This window comes from Homalodisca vitripennis, chromosome 8 (genome assembly GCF_021130785.1).
Source record: "Homalodisca vitripennis isolate AUS2020 chromosome 8, UT_GWSS_2.1, whole genome shotgun sequence".
Lineage (NCBI taxonomy): Eukaryota > Metazoa > Arthropoda > Insecta > Hemiptera > Cicadellidae > Homalodisca > Homalodisca vitripennis.
The window spans coordinates 103,114,145-103,140,648 of record NC_060214.1 but is presented as its reverse complement, the minus strand read 5'-3'; the positions used below and the strand labels follow the sequence as shown (position 1 = coordinate 103,140,648).

At 34.5% G+C, this 26,504-nt stretch overlaps 2 protein-coding genes across 6 annotated transcripts in view; both read right to left on the bottom strand.

Moving 5' to 3' along the window:
- Positions 1 to 18,798, bottom strand: part of LOC124367821 (17-beta-hydroxysteroid dehydrogenase 13-like) — a 35,997-nt gene extending 17,199 nt beyond the window's left edge. Inside the window, exon 1 of one of the 4 annotated variants that reach the window (XM_046824951.1) lies at positions 18,543 to 18,798. The gene's annotated coding sequence lies outside the window, so the exon portion shown is untranslated. Of the gene's footprint in view, positions 1 to 18,011; positions 18,349 to 18,486 lie in introns of those variants that run through there. The other 3 variants (XM_046824950.1, XM_046824953.1, XM_046824952.1) reach the window with 3 other exon arrangements.
- Positions 18,799 to 20,232: 1,434 nt separating this feature from the next.
- LOC124367820 (estradiol 17-beta-dehydrogenase 11-like) overlaps positions 20,233 to 26,504 on the bottom strand; it is a 36,635-nt gene continuing 30,363 nt past the window's right edge. For both annotated transcript variants that reach the window (XM_046824949.1, XM_046824948.1), the window contains exons 7-8: positions 24,961 to 25,074; positions 20,233 to 21,098 (exon numbers count right to left, since the gene is read on the bottom strand). In XM_046824949.1, the coding sequence (XP_046680905.1) occupies positions 20,963 to 21,098; positions 24,961 to 25,074 (250 nt within the window). In that variant the 3' untranslated portion in view covers positions 20,233 to 20,962. The remainder of the gene's footprint in view (positions 21,099 to 24,960; positions 25,075 to 26,504) is intronic.

Sequence of the window (26,504 nt, the reverse complement as noted above, 5' to 3'; positions counted from 1 at the left end):
ACTAGCCGTAAAAATGTAATATGCGCAAGTTCTTGTCTTCGGTTGCCTGTTTGAGTAAAAAAATAATTTACGAGGCGTGTTCAGAAAGTAAATACGGTTTCATTCCACTGCCGCCGTAGCGTTGCAATCGGTGTGTTCCGCGCATGCGCACTAGTCGTTCTTGTTCACGGGCTATCGACTAACGTCATTTTAGTTGTTCTATATGTGAAACGGGTGAAATTTATCATCAGCTTCAAGATGTTTACGGGGAAGACGTGATGAGTGAAGGACTGATGAGAAAGTGGGTTAGAATGTTCAATGGTGGTGGGAAAAAATGTGCATGATGAGAATCCGAGGTCTAACAGTTTCTAGGAGGTTTTCACTTTTGGATTTTTTATACCTTCCAGTTTGGTACAGCAAAACCGATGTATCACTTAGGCTATATTTGGGCAACCCTATTGATTTCCAGGAGCGATACATGGCTAACTGCAAATATCGGAATTTTTTATGGAAGGATGGATTGATAGGTCTAATATACTGCGGAGGATGACTGTTGGATTGGCTAAAGCTCCCTCAGTGTTAAGACTGTTGCTAGGACATGAGGGGGTTCTGTTTCCTGCCCGCTTTGACTGGAAAAGGATGATATAGTGCTAGCGTCTCCTTCTTGCAAGGTGACATGACTTAGAAATAGAGCCCACAATCCTGTTAATACGTTCTGTCAGGTCCTTTAATGTTTCAATTTTGGTTTATTCGTTATAGCCGAAGTGAAATCGCCCGCCAACGCCGAAAATGACCTTTTCTACAACTCCAAATGGTTAGGTGCTGACGAAGGGGGTATAAATTGTTCGGCTCTATAGGATACATGTATTATAAAAAGCTTACTCGTGGAATATTTCTTTTGGCATTACCAAAATACTAATTATTTCGGCCTTTTTGAACTTGCCCTGAAATTCAGGTCTGGTGGACTCTTGGTGTACTTTACAGTTAATGATTAAAGAATGCTACAGCGCCGACTGAATTCTGAACTTACGGACAGATGCAGAAACCGAACTTTAAGGGATACATAATAGAATTATTCGGCGCTGTAGGAAAGTTCCAAAGGAGAAACGTATGCCGTCTCGTCCAAATATGTGTATGCAATGTATGCCAGTGCCAAAATTAATAGTTGATTTAAATTTGAAAAAACTGAAATAATCAATGTCCGGATCTAAAGGAAGCAGGAAACGTACTTTCATATTCCTGCGTTGATGTATCATACTCTACTCTCAACTCAGAATTGTCTGAAGACCCACTACGATTCCGAAAACAAGAGTAGAACGGCATCAAAAGCCAAAGAGTTGAATTACCAGTTCTTGATTTTAACCTAAGATCTCAAAGCATGACCTCTAATGCAATATCCGTAAAATGAAAAGGAAAATAGGGCACAACGCATTGATCTATCTTAACATCTTATCTTCTCACCAGTCACGGTAGATACCATTAAACCACGAAAATAATCTTAGAACCATATATCTGTCCTAATTATTCTACAAAATCCAGCAAATTAAATACTACTAATGTCTGTCCAAAATCGTAAAACACGAATTAGGTAACTAAAGTGGGGACCACGGTGCCTGGCGCATGGTTTGAACATGCGCATTAATCGCTTCTTCTCTAAACAACAATGAATATAATGTATGAATCAAAATTATTTTTTTTCCTAAAACACGTGTTTTGATTACTTACGCATTGTTTTTCGTTTCTTGTGATCAAAGTAAGACAAAAGTGAATATGAAATCAAGTTCTGAAAAATGTATAGTTAATTAAAATTAGTTTACTTTTTTAATAACCACTTTTACTTGTTGATTTTTTCTTACTTTTGATTAAATGTAATTACTTAGTTACTGCGTTTTTATTTTATTTTGCTGTTTGAGTTTTTTTGTGGTATGGCCGAGAAATTGTGTAAGTCAGAACGTTACAGCAAAGTGCTCAACGGGCCACCCCCCCCCCCCCAATTGGTATTTTCTGTCAAGAAGTGATAGTAAATGTTATGAGTTTTATGGTACGAGATGGTATTTCAAAACTACAGAGAGATTTAAATTTCCACTTTTAAAGGATCCACTAATAGTGTGAAAAGAATCCTTAAAAACATGGGATTTAGATGGAGAAGCCAATACTAATACACATATTCTGATGGAAACACAAGATGTGGCGTACAAACATTTTGTATATCGAAGGTTTCAGAACCGCAGGAAGATAAACCGTTTTCTTATATGAATGAATGTTGTCTTTTGATGTAACATAGCTTTATCCTAATGTTCCAATTAAGGATACAATTAAAATAATTACAGATTGGTTAACTTCTCAAAATTTACAAAAGGAAATAATTGATGAATATTCCCGTATGATAAATTTATGTATGAATCAGAGCACATTCCAATATAGAGAATCTTACTATACCCAAATTGATGGAACAGCTATGGGAAATCCTCTCTCATGTTTTATTGCCAATATTTTTATGAGCTATTTTGAAACTACAGCCAAATCTAAAATGACATATTTCCCAAGAAAATGGATACGATACGTCGATGATATTTTTGAAATATTTAATAAAAATGAAAACATACAAGATTTTATCACAACTCAAAATTCGTTTTACCCTACTATTAAATTTACGTATGAAATTGAACATAACAATAGTATCCCATTTTTAGACGTATTAGTTATTAGAAATGAAACAAAATTTGAATTTGATATCTACAGGAAACCAACTCATACAGATAGGTTCATCATCAATGAATCTAACCATCCATCTGCACAAAAAAGAGCAACATTTAATTCAATGATTTATAGACTGTTAAATACACCACTTTCAACAGAAAACTACAAGAAAGAACTAAATTACATCAAATCTATTGCTATGTTCAATGGTTACACTACACAACTCATTGACAATATACTAAAAAAAGCTTTAAAAAGAAGAAGTAGAAAAGATAAGACAACATTAAGACCACCTCAAGACACAAAATATTAATTTATTTGCACAACATACAGCACTTTTTCAAACCAAATATGCAAAACTTTTAAAAAGCATACAAATAAAACTGTCACTCACAGAACAAGCAACAAATTATCCCAAATTTTAGGAAACCCTAAGGACAAAATTTCAAATGATAGTAAATCGGGAATTTATGAAATTGGATGCGATGACTGTGACAAAATTTATATTGGACAAACAAAAAGAACAATAAAAACACGATTTAAAGAACATTTATCACACACAAAATCTGGAAGAATTGACAAATCTGCTGTAGCCACGCACTGCATTGAATCAGGACACAGAACATCAATTACAAATCTAAAATTAATAAAAGAAATAACAAAACCAATGAACTTGAATGCTTGGGAAACACTATACATAAACAAAAATAAAGAAAAACTCATAAACAATGAAGAGGGCCCTATTGAAAATTCCAATCTTCTTTCTTCGCTATTTATTCAAAAATTAAACTCTAGTCAAATGTAATTTTTCATACTGGCTGAAATATTTCCAAAATTTTTGTATTTACATTTTTACACCATATGTTATTTTAATATTAATTGTAACAAACAATGTGTAAATATTTATTTGTGGAGTTGCCTGAAGATGAAACCTTTGGTTTCGAAAGGCCTCGTCCAAAAAATTAACAATTTGGAAAAAGTAGTGTTTTTTATTAACATTTAGTAATATTTAAAGAATTTTCCAATTGCTCCAAGAGTCTACAACTAACCTAATTGTTAATCTCCAACATTTATTTTACTTTAACTTTAAAGGCAGCCTCTTTGAGTAGTTTTAGATCACAAGGGAGGGAGTTGTACAACTTGGGGTTAAAGTACGAAAAACCCCTCCGCTATATCTCGAGCCTTACTGAAGTGAAGTTGTTCATCCTGTCTCCTGGAGTACAGGAGTCTCTCTACCAAGATCCGCAGTTCCTGAAGAGACAGGATGCGTCGCATTAAGTGACAGGTAAGCAGACTGCATACGATTTCTATAGGCAACAATCCTGCAGTCCTTCGATGGGTAGATAAGTGGTCGTATTTACGTAAATTTATATAAAACGCACAGTCGTGTTCTATACGTTTTAAATTCTGTCAATATCTACCCTCGAAATGCTGTCACCGTATGCAGGATAGCAAAAAAATAACACGGATAAAATCAAAGATTGTGATAGCCGTATCTTTGCTATATCTGGCAAGAACAACCTGTGCCTGTACATTCCTCCTAGCCACCTAAGCGCACGCTGAGTGGAAAAAACGGAGTTCACTATCAAGTACCCATCGTTTTCACAGCGAGGAACCTTTTTTTAGTGCTTGGCCTCCGAGCTTGACATGTACGGTGTACTTCGTCATTCTCTGTCTACTTTAAGGGTGTGCAATGTGAATAAGCTTGACTGACCACATATTTATGCTCTCGATATCAGAGTTTTCTCTCGCAACGGCCTACTCAGTTGAACAGTGTTCGTATGACAAATGAAGCTGGCAGTCATCTGCATATGTATGCACATTGCAGTGCTTCACACAATCGTTTAGGTCTGTTGTATACAGTTAAACAGCACAGGACCCAGACAGCTTCCCTGCGGCACCCCTCGTGGTTTTTGGAAAAGGAGAAGAAATTTCAATGCCCAGTTTTGAAACTTGGAACTTTGATTCCAAATAAGACTGAAATCAGCCGACTATACTGCCACAAAAGCCGAAGTATTGTAGCTTTGCAAGAAGCAAACTGTGACTAATTGAGTCAACGGCTTGGGAGTAATCTAACATGACTGAGCTACACCTCCCCTTATCCCTCATCTCAAGCAAGTCAGCAAACATATTCATCAATGACTAAAACCTGACTAGCCTGACCTAACACCTGACTGCAATCTAGGACGCAAACTTTCTGTTTCTATTAGGATTCTCTAATAGAAACCTTTGTTTTTAAGTTTGATTTGGTTTATCCTCTCTCAACCACAAATAGGCCAAAAATGTCCAAAGTGGGGAATACAAATGTTTTTATAGACAGGTCTTGGTATGATGATGACCTTCGTAGGCTGAAGTCCTATGTAGTACTTCTATATGACCTCTATAAACCTGCCAAGGTACCTAACAAGGCTGACACGTATTATAGAACTTACATAAGAGTTAATGGGCTGTATAGAAAAAGGGTCGGTGAGGCTAAAAAGAAGCACAATGTCAAGTTGATAAAGTCATCCCCTAACATTTGTAAAGCCGCTTGGGACATAATCAATATACATCGTACCAAGAAACCTGTGGATTTACCTAAATCCCCAGATTGAATTTACCAGATGAATTTAATAACTTTTTTGTTGACTCAGTGGAGGAAATAATTTCAAATCTTCCAGTGGTTCCTTCCAACTCAGTGGCCGCCACAGTGCATCATCATCCAGACCGCTCAAGACTTGTCGACTGGAATATGGTAAGCCCTTGTCAGATCGTTAAAATTGTCTCAAGATTTAAGAATTCTAGGACCCAAGATGTTTATGGCGTATCCTGCTCAATTCTAAAGGGAGTCATTGACATTATTGCTAGGCCACTTTCACAGGTAATAAACAGTTGTCTTGAGCATTGAATGTTTCCAGATAAACTGAAGGTGGCTAGAACAGTGCCAATCTACAAGAAAGGCTGTGCGGCTCAGATGTGCAACTATCGACCGATCTCGATTCTTTCAGCGATGTCTAAGGTAATTGAGACTGTAATAAAATATCAGCTCACCTCTTTCTTGGAAGCAAATAACCTTCTTCTAGATGTCCAGCATGGTTTCCGTAGTGGCCGCTCCATAACAACTGCCTTACTCTCTCTTGTGGAAAGAATTTCAGACGCTTTTGAGGCCAACGAAACTACATCCCTCTCCCTCTGTGACCTTAGCAAGGCGTTCGACATTGTGCCTCATGATATCCTCCTTAGGAAGTTAAACTCACTTGGGGTCCAAGGTTTAGCTTTGAGTACTATTACTACCAGCTATCTCACAAATAGATCCCAGATCGTCTCTCTTGTTGGTGCGTGCTCGGCGACCAGGGAATTGAAGCACGGGGTACCACAGGGTTCCGTTCTGGGGCCCTTATTGTTCCTAATCCTGGTAAATGGCCTGTACCTAAACGGATGTACACTTCTATTTGCTGATGACACTACCCTGATCTCAAGAGCTAGTGACCCTGAGGTGGTACTTAGGGAGGCTGATGAATTGTTACGTACTGCCAAGACTTGGTTTACAGACAATAAGTTAAAATTAAATGAAGATAAAACCCAAACCCTTCTTTGCAGCCTGAAGCGCGGATCTGTTGGGCAGACGGGGGTCTGTAAAGCTGCTGGGGTTCTGGCTGGATTCTAGACTAAATTGGAATGCACACGTCTCCAAGGTATCCTCAAGACTGTCTAGAGTGATCTGCCTGCTCCGCAAACTGAGATACAATGTGACTGAGGAGTTTTTATTAATGGCATACCACTCCCTTTTCCACAGTCTTATAATGTACGGACTTCTCCTTTGGGGACATTCTTCCGCTAGCGGCGACATCCTGCTACTACAAAAAAAGGCTGTCAGGGTGATAGCCAGTGCTGGCCACCTGGATCACTGTAGGCCCATCTTTAAGCATCTGGGAATTCTCACAGTGCATGGCCAGTATGTCCTTGACTCCCTCCTTTTCATACGGGACAACATTGATTCATTTGACAGAAGGAGCCAGGTGCATGATCACCGTACTCGTGGGGCCTGCCAGCTGGATGTGCTTCGATCTAGGCTCGCTGTGACGCAGAGGAGCTTCCCTACTTCAGCTCTTAAACTTTTTAACACCCTGCCGGAGTACGTGAGAAATCTTGAGCTTGGGAAGTTTAGGAAACATCTGAGGGGCTGTTTGGTTGAGAGGCCAATCTATTCCCTAAAAGAATTGGACAGTGGGTTTTTCTGCATCCACCGCCATTGTGATTTGTATATAGTTTTGTGATTTTAGTTTGTATATAGTATTGTGTATTTATTTTGTATATAGTGTTGTGATTTTAATTTGTATATAGTTTTTGTAAACGACGGAGCTACCAAGTATCAAGTAAGTAAGTGCCTGAATATAAATTTTTATTTGGGGAATAACTTTTTTCTGTAAAATCTTTGACATGACTAGTAAATAGAAATTGGCCTTAGTTGATATACATTGGAAGGGCTTTGTTTCTTCGGTAAGGGCTCTGTTATACTTGTCTTCCAGTTTTGGGGGAATTCCCTAGTCCTGAATGATTCATTCAGAAGGTGAGTAATAGCTGTGATGGCTCATCGACTTACTGTTATAATAATCGCAATTGCTTACATCATCGCATTCCCTAGTCCTGAATGATTCATTCAGAAGGTGAGTAATAGCTGTGATGGCTCATCGACTTACTGTTATAATAATCGCAATTGCTTACATCATCGCATTCCCTAGTCCTGAATGATTCATTCAGAAGGTGAGTAATAGCTGTGATGGCTCATCGACTTACTGTTATAATAATCGCAATTGCTTACATCATCGCATTCCCTAGTCCTGAATGATTCATTCAGAAGGTGAGTAATAGCTGTGATGGCTCATCGACTTACTGTTATAATAATCGCAATTGCTTACATCATCGCATTCCCTAGTCCTGAATGATTCATTCAGAAGGTGAGTAATAGCTGTGATGGCTCATCGACTTACTGTTATAATAATCGCAATTGCTTACATCATCGCATTCCCTAGTCCTGAATGATTCATTCAGAAGGTGAGTAATAGCTGTGATGGCTCATCGACTTACTGTTATAATAATCGCAATTGCTTACATCATCGCATTCCCTAGTCCTGAATGATTCATTCAGAAGGTGAGTAATAGCTGTGATGGCTCATCGACTTACTGTTATAATAATCGCAATTGCTTACATCATCGCATTCCCTAGTCCTGAATGATTCATTCAGAAGGTGAGTAATAGCTGTGATGGCTCATCGACTTACTGTTATAATAATCGCAATTGCTTACATCATCGCATTCCACAGCCCTAAAATGTTTATAATTCATTTCAGATATTACTTCCTTCTCTGTAAACTTCTTAAATATGAAACCATCTAAAATGTCAGATTTTTCTTTAGTGTCATAAACGTCTATCAGTGCTGAACCGACTTCATAAAAATGTTCCCATATTAACAATAAAATATTCATTCAATTCATTGTCCTTCATGTCTTGTTGTATGTAGCTAACCAACATGTTTGCCTATAATATTTTCTTGTCTGAGACACTTCAATTTTTTTATTATTTTCCCAATTTGACAAATTATCACAAAAGAACTCTTTCTTTGTCTTTCATATCATGCTGTTTGACCTATTCTGAAAGTGTCCATAGTATTTCCAATAATCTTTAGATATTTCCAAATTTACAAAACTCTTCTCAGTTTTTTTACTTAGCCAGGGAACTTTCTTATTTGCTACTCTTTTTCACTTTTTGGTGCATATACATCATACATGTCTTTAATTTTTGAAATCATTTTTGTTTTCCAACCCCTCTGTATTCTTTACTTTATCCCATTAAACATTACCTATCTCTATACAATGAGTGCATTGAACTTGTAAAAATCTCTACAAGTAATGTGTTTAACATTTTCTTTTTCACATTCAATTTCACAAAGTATCAGCTTGTGACTCTCCCTATGTCATCAGTCATGCTAGACAGCAAGTCAGTTAGGCTGTGAAGGGCCTCTCGATGTACCCTGCCCCCCCCCCCCCGTAACCTCTCCTCAGATTGTTTGTGCAGACATGAATGTGAATCACATAGAGGTTATGCCTGGCATAACTCATTAGCCTTCCTCTAATGTGATGGATACGTGCAACTGGACAGCAACCTAGGTGCGCTCCTCTTTGGATACATGCTAAACTAGAATGACGTATCAAACAGTCTCCTATAAGTAGAATATTGTTAGACAAATACAGCAGGATTTTTAATGGCAGTGCTATTACTGTTGACACAAACTCCTGATGAGGCACAGCCCGAAGATTCGGGCCTCTGACACCACAGGTCTGGAGTGTCAGTTTCCGTTTCCAAGCCCTCAAGCAGCACAAATACTATTTGCAGTAAGAGAATTAAAAAAATTGTTCGTTTAAAAAAAATACTTTATCCAATATAGGCAATATCCAATGTTAGAAACATTGAATCATGTGAAAACTTCGAAATTCTATCTCCGACTTCTTTGTCAATTTTAAAAACAGTTCTGTTTTCTCGTTATAAATGTGTACCGTATGACGATAACACATGGGGGTGGTGACTTCTGAGGTCGTAGTAATAAATACTAGAAATACAAAGTTTACTTATAAGTTCAGTTTAATTACGAAAACTTAAAAAGCACCACTTTTTTAGATGGTAAAGGAAAAGTTATGTACTGCCACGTTGCTGCCAATTAGAATATAACAACAAAAGTATATCTTCTAGGTGGGCCTAAAATATCCAATGTTCTATTGAATTATGCGTACGACGTTTTACTTTACAAAACAATAATATTTCACTTCCCTTCACAATAGGTAGACTCACAACCCGGGTGTCGGCGTCTTGGCCCGAGACATTGAAGCTGTAGTCTAAGAACGGTTATTTCTAGAAGAGGAGTAGAGTTGGGAAATGGTTAGCCATCTATTCAAACAACACGTGAGATACATCAGCTACGTAAACTCGCCTAAAACAAATTCGCGACGGTATTAGCCATTTAATGATACAAATTACTATTTATAACAACGTGCTCGTCGCCATAAGGACGACGCCACAACCTTTATCTATCTCAATCAAGCAAATAAAAGATCTTCAAGGATAAGTTACTTTACTATTCACATCTTTTACTTTACGTTACATTCATTTTATACGTTTGGCATCAAAGGGCTAATTTAATAATACCGAAAAGATAAATTTTACTTACGGACAAAGCGCGCGAGGTCAGATCGGTTACGTAGTTGGGCTGCTACAAAGGGTTAGAAGAAAAAAATTCATACGCGTGCCAATTAGGTAGTTACTCCGCCCAATAATTTAGTTCCGGAACATTGGATGTAAAATAATATTATATTATACTGGCTGATTAGGTTTGCGAAAATTTACATTGTATGAAATTTAATTAACTAATTTACGGTACAGAATATCCCCCCTGTTTTGATTTCGCAACCTAATTAGTCGCTTTACTTTAAACATATTCTAAATAACAAACTTAATTCAAACCTTTTATTCATTACATAAATTCAAATTCAACCATAACAATACGATAGCGCGGGGTTTCAAAAGTTTCCTATGAAATCCGCTAGATCGCATGCCAATGCAGTTCTATGACTGCTCGCTTAGGGACCAAAAATAGAAAATCAATTTAGGCAAATTATTTTCATGCAGTGCACGTTGCAGCGTTTTAGAATTTGCGGGTCGTTGCAAGAATAAGGGCATTTAAGGCGATTAAATCGTAAACAAGTGTAGTGTAGTGTTTTGTTATATAGGCGCCACATTCATACTTCTTTTTGCATTCATACCAGTGTTTTGTGTATAGTGTTGTGCCATTAAATACCCTGAGACTTGCGGACAAGTTACCAATATGGATCGAATACTTTGGAATGAAACGTCCCCTCACGAGAAGCTAAGTCTCACATTTCTTATTACTACTCCATCACTCTTAATATACATATTTACATACAACATCCTATACATCTTACAATCTACATGAATTTTAACACTTCAAATATATCCACAAAATTCAAACTTCAATATTTTTGACATACATACAAAAGACAGACACAACTTTTCATATTTGTTTCCTATATTAAAAACAGGATCAACTCTGTCTCATTTCTTTATACAAAGTCTACCTACAAACTCTTTTTCTATATTTTAATTTCCATTGAAACATTCGTTAAGAATTCACTAAACAATTAACTTCCTGGATTTTATCTTATCTTTTAAATTTGGCAGTAAGTGGTTTCCTTAAGCTAGGGATGCTACAAAGTTTTTTTTATACAGAACAGGTCTTAATTTAATTTTAAATCTACAATATGAACCTTTTTTACATTCAAAACATTTTCAGTGTGTTGTAACAATACAAGTTACAGGGCTTAAAAAATATAGAATTCTATAAATTCCCTACATATTTTGGTGCTAATTTTGCACAAAACTTTTCTACCTTATTGCTTAAATAGTTGGGTTCTAATCCATACTAAGGAATGCAACTTAAAGGGATGTTTTACATTTTGCTCTGGAGTACTTTTGTCTATTACTGTTATGTGCTATACTCCTTTTTACATTTCAACACAGCTCTCTTTAAATTGTTTACAACAGTTTCCTTGGACAAATTCTCACCAATTAGATCATTTAGCTTCCATAAATTAGATAAAGCATTATTACAGGAATGATTAAACATTAAATCAAAGGCAGCAAAACCTGTGCTTTCATTATGGGCGGTGTTTAAAACTCAATTGTATATTAGCCTAGGTCATTATCCCAATTACTATGACAGTCGTGATAGAAAACTACTACGTAATAATGTAGATATGTTTCTAATATGCCTTTCTGATTGATTTCCATTAGCCCTGTAAGGCGCTAGTCTACGGTGTTCAATAAAATTCTTAAATAAGAACTTCTTAAAAATACAGTGATGTAAAATATGCGGCATTGTCTGACACTATTATTTTAGGTACAGAAAAGTTGTTAAAAATTATGCGGTCTAATTGTTATTACATATTTCAGCACTTTTACATTCCCTCAAAGGGATTAGCCATAGAAATTTACTGGCGGCATCTACAACTACAAGTAAATATACATTGCTGTTTCTAGTTCTCACTAAGGGACCTAAAAGATCTATGAATAAACAATCCATATTGTTCTTAAATGGCACAGATACTAATTCCCCTTCATATTTTCTTTGGCACACTTTACTCATTTTACAAACATTACAGTGCTTTCACTTTTGCCTTTATATAATTTCGTCTAAATCAGGTCTATAAAAATACTGATTAATTTTTTCTTTGCGTTCTAGCAATGCCTAAATGACCTCCTATTAAAGAACTGTGGAAGAATTCATATACTAAATCAATTAACTGTACAGGAAAAATATCTTACTCTTACTTTTTACATTCCTTTTGTACATCAGTAAATTGTTTTTTTATAAAATAACATAAATTGTTACTATTGCTTTTTACAGATTGAATGATTCGCTGAGTTTCTTTATCTTGAAGTTGATATTTTTCTAAATCTTTAAACGCTAATGGCAAATCATTAATTAACAACCACAAATTATCCTTGTTATTGCACTTATTATTTATCTGCATTCTAGGCTTTACATTAGATGTTCGTTTACATGTTTGCCTTCGGGAGGAGTTTGAATGGCAGAAGGAAATCAATAATCTATTTTTATCCTGGTCTGGAACGTTCCGGCAGTCACTGGGGCTCGGATCAGCTGTTCTCGTCGACTCGCCCTCAAACATACGTGAAAGGGCGTCTGCCAGCGCATTATCGGTGGAACTTTTAAATTCCACCTCAAATGGCAAATTCAAAATCCTCTCGATCCACCGGGCAAGTCTTCCTACCTTCCTTTTGTGATGAGGACATAGGATAAAGCTTGGTTATCAGTTATTAATTTAAAAGGTTCTTACTTCTAAAAAATTCGTGCCATTTTTCTATGCAAATTAGTGCACTCAAAGTTTCTTTTTCATAAACAGTATATTTTAATTCGGCATCAGTAAATTTCCTAGAGTAATAGGCTATTGGCATTAAATTCCATTTTGGTCGTTTTCCTGTAACAAACAACCACCTTGCGGCTATTCCACTAGCATCTGTCATTACTATAAATTGCTTTTGAAAAATCGGCTAACTGGAGTACAGGAGTATTCATTATAGCTTCTTTTAACTTTACAAACGAATCGTGACATTCACTTGTCCAAACAAATTTAGCGTTTTTTTCCTTCTTAAACGATTTAAAGGATTACATAATTTGGCATAATTATTTATAAATTTTGAAAAGAAATTGGTCATACCTAAAAACTGTGAAATTTGTTTGGCGTTCTTAGGCGGAATAAATTCTCTTATACTCCTTGTTCGCTCGGGATCTATAGTTACTGTATTATTTTTTATTAAGTTCCCCAAAAAGGAGATTTCCTCAAAACAAAACTTTGCTTTCTCTAGGTTTGCCGTTAAGCCATGTTTGCTTAGTCTATTTACAATCTCTCTGACATGTAGTAAATGCGAATCAAGGTCTTTACTGTACACTAAGATATCATCACAAAAATTTATCACATATTTAAATTTTATATTGTCTAGGACTTTATCCAGATAGGCGGACAATACAGCACTACCAACATGTAAACCCAAAGGGTACTCGTTTAAATTTATATTTACCAAATATAGTGCTAAATGAGGTAAGATCTTGACTATCAGGTGATAATGGACATTGCAAAAAACTTTTTTCTTAAATCTATTATTGAAAAATATTTGGCTCCACTAAGATGTTGATAATAATTATTTAAATCACCAATGGGAAAATCAATTTTTCTGTAACTTTTGATTTAATTCGGTATAATTGACTACAAGTCTGTCCTTTTTGGTTAAAAAGGCTGGACTGGAGTAGGCTGAAGTACTGGGTTCAACTATTCCTTGGTCCAACCAATCCTGTATTGTTTTCATCTTATTTTTACAGTATGAGGGCTCATAAAATAAGGCCTAATTACAGGTGTGGGGTCATTTAGAACTAATCTCACTTCCAAATCTAGAGCCTCTCCTAATTTTGGATTAAAAAACATTTGGAAAATCCCCTATAAGGTTTTTTATCTCAGCCTCAGCTCTAGTGCACCCTATTTTTACATCAATGCTGTTTACTTCATGTTCAAAAGGCTGTTGTCTGACAATAGTTATTTTCTCATTACAATTGAATTTAAAATAACATGAATCTCCATCAAGATCTAAAATTAATTTGCTATTAGATATAAATGGGTTTCCCAATACAATGTCCCATTTTAAATTATCCAATACAATAAATTTTACTTTTCCAACAAAATTTAGAAATCTTTATCTTAGCATAGCAGTAACCAAAACATTTTTATTTCAGTGTTATTTGCAGCAAACATTCTATCATCTGACTTCATTAATTTAGAAACATTTTTTATTCAACAATAGGCTATCATAAAATTCTTTACTAATTATATCTCTTGTAGCACCAGTATCTAATAAGCAGTTTGTTTTTACATTTTTACCCACTATAGCTTCAATTAAAGGCATATTGTTACACTGTCTAACATTTAGTCCCTTAAATTAGGTTTTCTATAGTGTAATTTACTCCAATTTTTAATTACCTTACCATAGACTCTCATAAAATAGTGTTTTTCTTTTCTTACTGTATTACTATTATTAAAATTATTATTCTTAAACTTATGAAACCGGGGAGGGATATTTTTTAGGTGTTGTGTGTAATACCACTCCCCTATCGACTAGTTTTTTGGATTCCTAAAACAAATTTTTTGCTAAGTGACCAGGCCTATTACAATTGAAACATAACTTTGGGTTTTTGACAGTAGGCCTACTTTTTTCTAAGTGTTCAACATGTGGTGGATACATGTTGTTAACATATGTCTTACTTAAATTGTCCCTTAAGTTATCATTAAAGGTTATATTGTTACTAGCTATACATAACATTTTCCAAATCTGCAAAACAAATGGGATTGTTTATCAAAAATTAACTTATTTCTATCTGTAGGCTTAATACCTCTTTTTATACAAGTTACCAAGTCCTGTTCACTTTATGTTACCCAAATAAAACTTGACTGAGCTCTTTGATGTCATAGATGTATTCATACAGTGGCTCATCAAACCTTTGTGGCCTATAAACTAAATCTAGTCTCAGTCTTTCAATTAGGCCTACAGGGATAAAAGCACTAATTAATTCCCTGTGTAGATAGTTGACATTTGGCATGACAGACTTACACTGTATTATTTTGGCTAAAAGTGGACCTTTTGCATAACATGGTAACAATGCTAAAATTTCATTTTCTGATAGGCTAGTTTCACATTTTAGTTTTAACAAAGTTTTCAAAATGTTTATTAGCTCAGGTACTACTAAGCCATTTGTTACTGTAAAATTTTGTAAATAACATTTCTACAGGGTTGTTTAACTTATTAAACATATTTAAAACCAGACATAGGTTGACTAATACAATCATTGTTTGCATTATAAATAGGCATTATAGGCAAAGTGGGGGTACTGGCAGTAGGCTGTGATATTGTTTGGTGGTTTGTACAGAAATAGGGCCTATTTGTTCTTCCACTGCCTGTTCCATAGCCTCATCTTGTTCTAATGATTCATTTAAATTGGCTTCTAACACTTTAAGCTGTTCTAGGTTCACTGTAGGTAGCAAGTTTTTAGCTAACTGTTGTTCAACATTTACTAGCCTACACTTTAAAGCTGATAAAGTTTCACTATGTACAGAACTTAGTTCTAGCTGGTTGTTTAAAAATAAACGGTTTATTAAATGTTTTACACTTTTCTTGGAATTTGGTGATTTCTAAAGGTGAACTAGCACTGTCAATTCACTGCACCCATGTTCTAATAATATCACTTTTTTTCACTGAGAAGTTTTACTTCCTGATTGTGGTCTATTTTTAATAGGCTACTAGGAGTAGGTAAAATATTGTTTCTCAAACACTGTCCTTAAGGACTTTCTGAGTTCATTTACTGTACTGTCCACTATTTAATTTAATACCTCTAGATATCAGTTCAAATACCAACTCATCTTTGGACAAATGTTCTATTTTAATGGCAGGCATTGTGGCGTTTTCACTCAGTTTCACCCAGTTGATGGCAGAGTAGGCACATCAATAGCAGATTCGCGCAATAAAATTATGTGTACCGTATGACGATAACACATGGGGGTGGTGACTTCTGAGGTCGTAGTAATAAATACTAGAAATACAAAGTTTACTTATAAGTTCAGTTTAATTACGAAAACTTTAAAAGCACCACTTTTAGATGGTAAAGGAAAAGTTATGTACTGCCACGTTGCTGCCAATTAGAATATAACAACAAAAGTATATCTTCTAGGTGGGCCTAAAAATATCCAATGTTCTATTGAATTATGCGTACGAACGTTTTACTTTACAAAACAATAATATTTCACTTCCCTTCACAATAGGTAGACTCACAACCCGGGTGTCGGCGTCCTTGGCCCGAGACATTGAAGCTGTAGTCTAAGAACGGTTATATTTCTAGAAGAGGAGTAGAGTTGGGAAATGGGTAGCCATCTATTCAAACAACACGTGAGATACATCAGCTACGTAAACTCGCCTAAAACAAATTCGCGACGGTATTAGCCATTTAATGATACAAATTACTATTTATAAACAACGTGCTCGTCGCCATAAGGACGACGCCACAACCTTTATCTATCTCAATCAAGCAAATAAAAGATCTTCAAGGATAAGTTACTTTACTATTCACATCTTTACTTTACGTTACATTCATTTTATACGTTTGGCATCAAAGGGCTAATTTAATAATACGAAAAGATAAATTTTACTTACGGACAAAGCGCGCGAGGTCAGATCGGTTACGTAGTTGGGCTGCTACAAAGGGTTAGAAGAAAAAATTCATACGCGTGCCAATTAGGTAGTTACTCCGCCCAATAATTTAGTTCCGGAACATTGGATGTAAAATAATATTATATTATACTGGCTGATTAGGTTGCGAAATTTACATTGTGTGAAATTTAATTAACTAATTTACGGTACAAATGTACGCTGATAACAGGCAGGGATGTGTATTCACAAAATACTAGATTTAGTGGACATGTTAGGCCACATAAGCATACACTGAATATACGTGACAATCTTCCCTGTTAATCTGGAGGATGTCTTTTTAATGTTTTGCCAGAAAACGTTAAGAGTGAATCAAATTCTCGATTGTTTATGTAAATTAAAATCACTTTTAACCAATAGTGCGTTTTATGATGTGGGTGAATTTATAGATCCTTTCCAAAAGTCAAATTCAAATTCAATTAAACCTTTATTGTTAATTAATTTATTATATTTTTATTTAAGCGACCAATCTATTAACAATTAACTAAACCTTCTGTAGCCCATGTTGCTACAAGAAAAAAACTATATTTTGATGCTTTCACATTATAATACCATATTATTAACTATTTTAAAATAATCAAAGTTCCAAGTTTTGGTAGCATTGCTACCAACAATATTGTCGTAAAGGTAATAATTTATTATTATTAGTATTATTATTATTATTACTACTACTACTTCTACTTCTACACTTCAAGCGCCATGACCCAAATTGTACCTTTTTAAGCATACCGATAAAATGTAAAAACAAACATTTTTGCACTGGAATAATACTTTAAAAGTATTAAAATTTTTTAGGAATTTCTTTAAAATAATAACATTTTGATGAAGGTTTTGTCTCTTTGTTCACAAGGTCACAAAAGAACAAGACTACTCTTTGCTCTATTCGTGTGCACAGGCACAAGCACGTGGACAAATATACAAGTATAGTCACTGACTTTCCTACCAACCTTGGGGAGAGATTTAACTTATGGTCGAACTAAATACATGATTTTCAATAATTTAGTTAAATACAACATTAATCGTATTTTGTAATAATATAATTTGATCCCACCTTCTTTTGCTAGCTGAGACTTGTTTTTCAGGAAAAGAATGTTCTGGACCACTTCTCTTTTCTCCTAGTTACAATTTGTTTTAGATAATCTCTTAAAAGGACGTTATATTATTTAAAGGTGTATTGTAATTATTTAATGTCCATCGGCAAATACTAACTGGATCCATGCCGAATTTCAGTTACGTACACAAATTATTTATGTGTTTACGTTTTAACATGTGATTATCTTTCTTGAAATCTATAAAGGTTTAACGGATGTTTACGATTACCATTGCCAATCCTTAGGCCATTTTACTGAAAACCAATCCCATGACGTAATAATTATAAAAAGCTACATGATGTAAAGAAAAAGCATGTTTTAAATCAAAGAATGCATAAATGTGTTTCGAACTTTCAAACCATTATTACCTAGAACTTTGGACTGAAGCTTTCTTAGATTCACAGTGTCCTGTTCCTTGGAAAATTCATTTTGGCCACTGTTAACGCTGTTATGATTTTAAGATATTAATAAAAATCTACCAATAGCACAGTTTTGTTAGTTCATGCTCAAGTTTATTACAAACCCTATTACCACTGACATAGATATTTCTATTATATTATATTACGTACATTAGAATTTTATTTCAGTAAGGATTATAATAGTCCTTAAAACCAAAATAATTAAGCAATGTTCGAGTTTTCCTGCTATTTTTTGTAAACAAGAAATAATCAACAGTGTTTAGCATTAAAATATCATTAATATCAGTATAATCAGTGAAATATCAGTGGAGTGGTACTTCGCTAACACAATAAAAACTATGCTATGATTTTGAAAAAACCACGATTTCCATATGTGTTTGATAATAAACTCTAAACAAACTAAATAAACTCTAAATTAGCGTACGTTACTCAGTAAGGATACAGTGAAGCTCCAACACAGGCAGCATGCACCATACTCACTGAGAGGGACTTCGTTATCTGAGAGTCGTATTTTACTGTTAAGTGATAAGAGGAATCTGTCGCTGCAACTTTCGATTAAACACTATGATTTAAATATAAGAGCAGCCACACGAAAATAGTCTAATGGCGGCTGACTAATCTGAATCCACCCTCTACACCATTGTTGCCAGTTTTACGTGTGTGGAAAATCACTGATCTGTCTTAACATATGCTGTGATAAACAAACACCATAAACTGTTCCCGTAAAAATATACGTGCAGTAGATTGTACTCATCTGTTTTGCATACAATGTCCAACAAAAGCCCCGTCAGAACGGAAACAGTTGGTGGTCAACAACGATATGGCAACACCGCTCCAAATGACATCGGACTATTTTAATGCGGGCTGCTCTAGCCGAAATATCGGCCCAGACTGAGAAACAGATAAGTTGTAACCCAATCGTTCAGTATCACTTCCGCTGTCTATGCTATAAACGTGTCATAATAGGGGTTGATGAAGGAGGTTCTAAGGAAAATAAATATAGCTTACTTCAGACATATTATGGTAATTTTTCCTAGTTATTATCGCCTATATTAATACTCTAAGAGTCTAGAGCCAACGTATAAGCACAGAACCTGGCTTTTCTTGAACTCGAGACTTAAATGTTTTTGGGTAATCGAATTGTATGTGAATGCGATATTTTCTGGGACAGTATCCATTGTATTCGTCGCCATGGTTTGACTGTGTTTCCCTCTTAGTGCATCAATTTCTAGTAGCCCTATTATGTTAACTATTTACCTAATTTGCACAGTATTTAATTTAAATATTTAATGTCAGTTCCTTAGCTAGAATGCACAGTTATGTTTCTGTTATGTTTTATGCTATATTACGGATTAGATATTTATTTTTGTTAATAACTTATATTTTTATATGCAAGTTAAAATTTTTTGTTCTAGTCGGGTTGCATTGTTGTTATCGTTAAAATGTGTATATCTATATACTGTGTTGAAAACATTAGTAATTTAATATCAACTGCATGTCTTCCTCAAATTTGGAAATTTGATTCATTTATAAGTTAGCGTATTTATTAATTACTATTTATATAACTATTGTCGTTTTGCTAAATGCATGTACTTATTGTAATCAATTGTAGTAATGGCTGCTGCCGTTGGAAATAAACATATACAGAAAGAAACAAAGAAATCAACCGACAGCCGCGCTAGTTTCTTTGCTGATCGAAATAAGAGGATGATCGAAAGGGTTAAGAATATGAAACAGTATTTATTTTCCTCATATAAATTCTGCTTAGACTGACACGTAAAACCTATCGTTAGTTACATATATAATAGGTATTTCACCGTCAAGCAACCATATACATGGACTGGAAGTCTTATTAGGTTAGGTTAGGTTAAGATAGGTCTGTATACGGTTAGTTGATGCTGATTTAATATTATTATTTACGTATATAACAATTGGTTTTAAGTGGGTCAATCTAAAATAGATATGTTCTGAGAATATACTGTCAATTCACATTTTGAACCCTTTTATTTGATCTTCGCCAAAACTAACGTGACTGGGGGTCAATTTTTTTCTTACTGAAAATTTCTCTATCAATTTCTAAAAAACCAGGTCCTGTGCTTAGGCTATACAATACAAATTGGCTCTCTGTTCCCTCACTATGACAAATGAAACCAAAGGAATCGAATAAATATACAATAAATAACAAACTCTTTATTGAGTATAACTGTACAAATGTAATGTTATTTAAATGTTATGTTATGTAAATGTTATTTAAATATACAATTAAATAATGCAGTAACGTTAATAGACTAGATGTTTCATAAATGATTCGATATTTAAATAAATATAAATATACTACATTCAACAAGTGATAGTTTAATAACGAGTGATAGTAAATTAAATTTGTTAACTTTTTCAACATAGTTATAGGTCTCGGATTTCCTCATAACTCAAAGAGTAGAACGACTTATACATAAGGTAAGGTTTGAGATTAAATTACATACATATGTAACTTATTTACTAACAACAAAATATCTGTTGCCTCTTGTTCTAAACGATAAAATATCTTACATATAGTCGTATAGTCATTTATGAATATCTTTTCAATTCAACTCTTCAAGTACATTAATGAAAATGATCTTTTGATGTAATTACATCAAAAAACATACAATCAATACATACATTACATCAATTGGAATATTGGATGTATCTATCATAAAGATCCGATCTGAGCGTAAAAACGTTAAAAAGTAGAATAACATGTATTTCTTTTATGGACATTTATTTTATGTAGGTACTACTCAAACAAAATTATTGTTGAATTTAGTTTCAGTACGATATTTTGATATGTAACACTTTTTCTAATGTTAATTAGGCGAACCTTTAGTCTTCTATTGGCTTTAATGTACTGAAGGCAAAACTCAGATGACATCTTGATCAATGAGGTCCTTAACTATGGCGGCTGTAGGGCTGACATCCTTTTCATGTTGCGTGGGTGGAATTATCCTGACATAAAATATCTTGCTCACTTGGTCAACTATATACTGCGGTAACAACCTGAAACATAATGTCTGTTACTATAATACTCTAATTGGCTGGGCGTCAGCAAAGCTTATCGCTCGACAGGCTGGAAAGATTGTATTTATATCTGTATGTCTGTCAGCACGATAGCTCGAAAACGAACTGACATATAGACTTGAAAGTTTGCATGACGCTTCATTTTTGTATGAGAAACATTGAAGTCAATGATGGGACATGTAACTCCAAGTTATTTGGCTGAGCGTTAGCAAATATTTTCACATTAGTCTTATGGATAACCACAATGTCACGTTTATTGATAGATAAAAAAGAAAACTATATAATATATTCTATTATACAGGGTGATTCAAAACTAAACGGCAATCTCTCGAGAGCTTATTCTATAGCTAAAAACAAGTAAAAAAAGTTCATATAACCATATGCCCGGAAACGCTTCGTTAGCGAGTTACGCCTAGCGAAAGATTTCGCCCGGATTTCAGAACCCTTGGTGAAGTCAGGCCGTATAAAAACGGTAAAGGTAGTTACAAAGATACAAATACGATTGTTTTTTATGTTTTTATATCTGAAAAATTTATTAAAATTCGTCCCAGAGCTGTAAATGCAATACTTTCAGAGATATCTTACGTAAAACACAAGAATTGGTGCAAAGAAATAACACATTTTTGTGTTTAACGTAAGATTACTTCCATAAATGTTAAATAAAGGTCATTTTTTTCTTAAACAGATTTGTAGAACATTTAATTCTGAAAAGATTCATGTGAATTACTTAGGAAAAAAATTAATAATAGGTATTGAAATTTAGCTTTCATTTAAAACATAAAACAGACGCACAAAAATGCATATTCTTATCTGCATAAAATATTAACTAATGTTTAGGTTGTGAGTGGTTGTGGTTGTGTGTTTGGGTTGGTTGTTACATCTTTCATATATATATAACAAAGATGTTGGTGTGAGTTAGAGAGATTAAATCTTGTCCATAATTTATAACATTCACATCCCACTCTATATTTTTTCTTTTTTATCTACGGATAAACGTGCCATCATGGTTACACATAAGACTAATGTAACAATGTATGTTGTATATATATTTTATTGGCGTCACATGTTAAAATTAAAGTAGAAATGCATGATACGCTTTGTAGGCTTCGCCAAGTATCGAGACTATGGGAGTTTTTCATTGACACCTTAGTGGAATATAGTTCATCCTATTTTTCGAAAATCTCGGGTCTTTTTCGTGGGCCAGCACCTTACAAACATACTATACCTGACTGACAGTGCATTTAATCGTTTTTTTGTGTGTGTGTTATTATTTCGTAGGGCAGTAGTCCAGGTACTACTTCTAGTATAAACCCGTCTTATCTTATCAGTGATAAACGCGCGCCGCTTATCTTTTGCCTGTAATGAAATCTGCGTCAGTTCTGTCTGAGTTTTGTATTCAATAAAGCGTTATCTGGGCTTGGACTTTGCCAGCTCGAGTTAATTTTTTTTCTAAAAGAGCAAGCAGCGCATCGCGTGATCTGAGGTTTGAATAGGCAAGCTAGGGTCTTTTGTGCTGGCCCTTAAACGAAAAAGACCCAAAATCTCTCTCATAGTAATAAAGTTTTCCTCTAATCATACGAGAGAAGCTCCTGTCCCCCTAGATCCTCATCTAATTTGTGGTCGTGGACATATCTTTGACAGCGTTCTGGCCAGACAAGTATCCCATTAAGAGACATGCACCATCATTGAACTCGATCTCGTTCATGTAGAAATGAAGTTTCATGCAAAATTTCAAACCAATAATCCACATCTTTCTGGTGAATCCTCGAGATTATCCTTGTGCATAATAGGTTTGCTAACTCTCAATAAAATTCCATGGACATACACACAACACCATCTGATTCTATATATTGCCTAGATGGAAATCAAGGCTTGTACAAAATTTCTATGTCTTACTTAATTTATGTTCTCGATATATCCTGTGGAAGTCAGACAGAGAAAACACTTTTGTGTTTTCCTCAGCAAGAGAAAACACTTTTGTCACCCCAATAAGTAATAGACTTTGCTAACAATTAGCCATAAAATTAATTTAACTATTTTGTATATTTATCTTTAAAACGCTGAAGTATAATATCTGTGTAAAAACATGAATTATGTCAATCTCGTCGCAAAGCCAAAACTAGTTGGAACTATTGAGGGTTTCCTTGCTGAACATGATCCGGTAACACTCCGTTTAAAGGATATGGGCGGGCACTCGTCAATGATATCTGTTATTTCGGAGATCGTTATCCTATTCCTGCTCATGTAAATATCCATTAACTCACATTGGCCATATAAAAATAATGTTTAGTTTAATTCGAATTTTTTCAATTCTTTAGCTAAGTTTTCAAGTTAAGCTAAGTACCGTGATTAATTTGCATAAACACAAGTTATAGATGAGACGTTAGAAGACTAAAATAATTAAAAGACAAAGCAAGACAATCCCGACGATCCCAGCTACAGTTCCATATTTTAAGGCCTAATTTAATTTTAAATAAATAAAAAAACCCTATTTTAACCATCCTGTATTCTATTTTTTCATAAATTGAAATTTCTGGTTCGACATTTAGTATTTGTCCCACATGTTTAACTAACTGGGATGTAAGAATAAATGAGAAAGTATTTTTAATATTTATTCCCGAAATAGTTATTCTAAAATAAAATAATAAGTAGGCAAAATTATTGTACTAATAAATATTTAATTTTAAAACATTTGAAGACTTCTCTTTTTACCCAGTAAATATGCTCATTTTAAAATACTACGAAAAAATGCATTAATACATAACTTAAAGTTTATAAACTTTATCTAGGTAAAAGTTTTAAAATTATGAAAATATTTATCATTACTTAACCTATTCCCTTACCTGGAATAAACCTGGTTTCTTTTATTGACCTTAAAATAAATCAGTTATCAAATTATCATATTGATTTGTTAACTTTCACCGACTGTTTCAACCTCCCCTTCCACCTGCACTTTCTCCTATTTGCTGTGATGATATCTGATAATATATCAGAAGCAATATATAATAATATATTAGTTATGAAGCAAAACGTATATAACGAAATAAAGTTAATAAATATAGGTAGATTCAAGTAATACATAATATTACCCCAGCTATTGTCTTTCTATTTGATCTCTACATTTACTCCAAATCATTGTGCCAAATCTTCTCCATTGTTATGGTGTTGGACTTCCAGTAAAAATTTTCTGTTCTATGTTATAAATTAGACACTGTGCAACAATCCGGCAATTTTATTGCAAGAGGAGCCCCAAGGGAAATAAACCCACAACTAGGAGCTTCGATGTGTAAAGTTGAAATTATCTTTATTTGATATAGAATTCTTCGCTGTGGTATAAATCAGGCGTAATGAAACCATTCGAAGATGTTACTATGCCAGGAGTCGCAGAACGAAGAAGGAGCTCTGATTGAAAAACTGAACTGAGCTCTTCTTTGATGGAGGAGTCTTCATTGTAAAATAAATTTGGATATTCGATGGGCAAAGTTGAAATGCATCTTCTCTGCTAGATTCATTTCAACTTATTGTATGCTTCCCAGCTGTGGGGCTAAGCCTAATGTAGCAATGCTTTTTTTTTTTTTTTTTTTAGGAAGCCAAATGCAGGAATACCGTGGTTTTTCCATTATTTTTGTGAGGTAGACAACAATAATGAATATGATGATATTATAATTATTATAATAATTATGTTAAATACATAAACTAAATTGCAGGTAGTAAAATTCTTTCATTTGTATGAGTGGACACATTTGCAACAGCAAATCCCTTTCTAAGCCCTTGGCAGGATTCTGTATAAAAGCATCCACATTGAAGATCGAAGCGTAATTTAACAAATAAAATGATTTACCTCATAATATTCAGAAGGGGATAAAGGTGGCCAGGGATGGTGACGATTAACTCTTCCCGCTTGATGGCAGCGATCGTCGCCTCCACCGCCTCTTCTATCGATATTGCAGGTATCCTGAAATATTTAATTACAGGGTTATCATACAAGAATGGTGCGGTTTCAGTTATTCGTTAGAAGATAGTAGGATAATTTCTAGATGTTGTATTGGTATTTATAAAGGCCTCCAACACAAAAATTTGTTTATAAGCTGTTCTAAACTCAAAATCAGTTCTTGTACTGTTGTTTCGGGGAGTTTAGTGAGTTATTATGTTCTCGGATAAAGATAAAGCAGTGTTTTTTATTGTTGGCTGAATTAAAATCCGTAATTTTAGTTGAACGTGCGTTCCGACGTATATTTGGAAGCGATCCACCACACAAAAATAACATAACACGTTGGTTTAAACAATTCAAAGAAACTGGACAAGTTAGCAACATAAATCGACCGGCAGACCAGGTGTACCAGACGAAGTGTGAATGGATGTGCTAACAGACACAGTTCACGAATATGGGACTCTGAAAACTCACTCTTAATTGTTGCGAAATAACGTGATTCTACTAAAGTTAATGTTTGGTATGGTATTATGAACATTGCTTAATAGGGCCTTTCTTCTTTAATGAAAAAACAATTAATGGAGTTGGGTATCTTGAAATGTTGACCAATTATTGCTTTCCTAAGCTAGATGAACTTGAAAACATTCATCAACTTCATTTCCAACAAGATGGTGCTCTCCCACACTTCAGAACATTGGTCACGGACGCTTCCATGAAAAATTTGTAGATCGATGGTAGGCCAGCAAGGACTATTGCTGTGGCCTCCAAGGAGTCCAAACCTGACACCTTATGATTTTTTTCTTGTGGGGGTACATCAAAAGCGTTTTTTATTCACATAAAATTCATAACCTGAACCACTTAAAACACAGGATTAATGAAACAATAACAGCCATTACCGAATAAATGTTAATGAATGTAAATATTTTTCTAAAACCATGATCACCAACTGTGAAACACACTGGCCTTGAACCTACATGTCACTATTAAACAAACGGCCTTTGACCATTGGTGCCATTCTATTACCGCCGCCGGCCTTAAAAGGGTTAACAATGAACCGTCAATAACAATCTTCAGGAAGAAGCTCCGTTAAGTTCCTCGTGGATGGCATGTTCTCTACTCAGAAGACAAATTTTTTTGATTACGGTGGTGAGGCTCTTGACTTTCCGATGTATCAAACGTCAAGCCTGAATTCTATAAAAATCTAATAAATTTGTACAATTTTGTTAAATTACCTGAATTTGACATGTATTATTTATTACCATAGTGTTCTATTATTGTTGTATATCTCTTCAGTACCACTGTCTTAGTGACTTAAAACAAAATTAGCTTTATCTCATCTAAAAATAGAAATTACCGTAATGACAGTAATCCTAATAATATTATAAATGCAAAAGTACCTTTGTTCTTTTTGTTTTGCTTTCATGCAGAAACTATTCAAACAATAGTACTAAAAC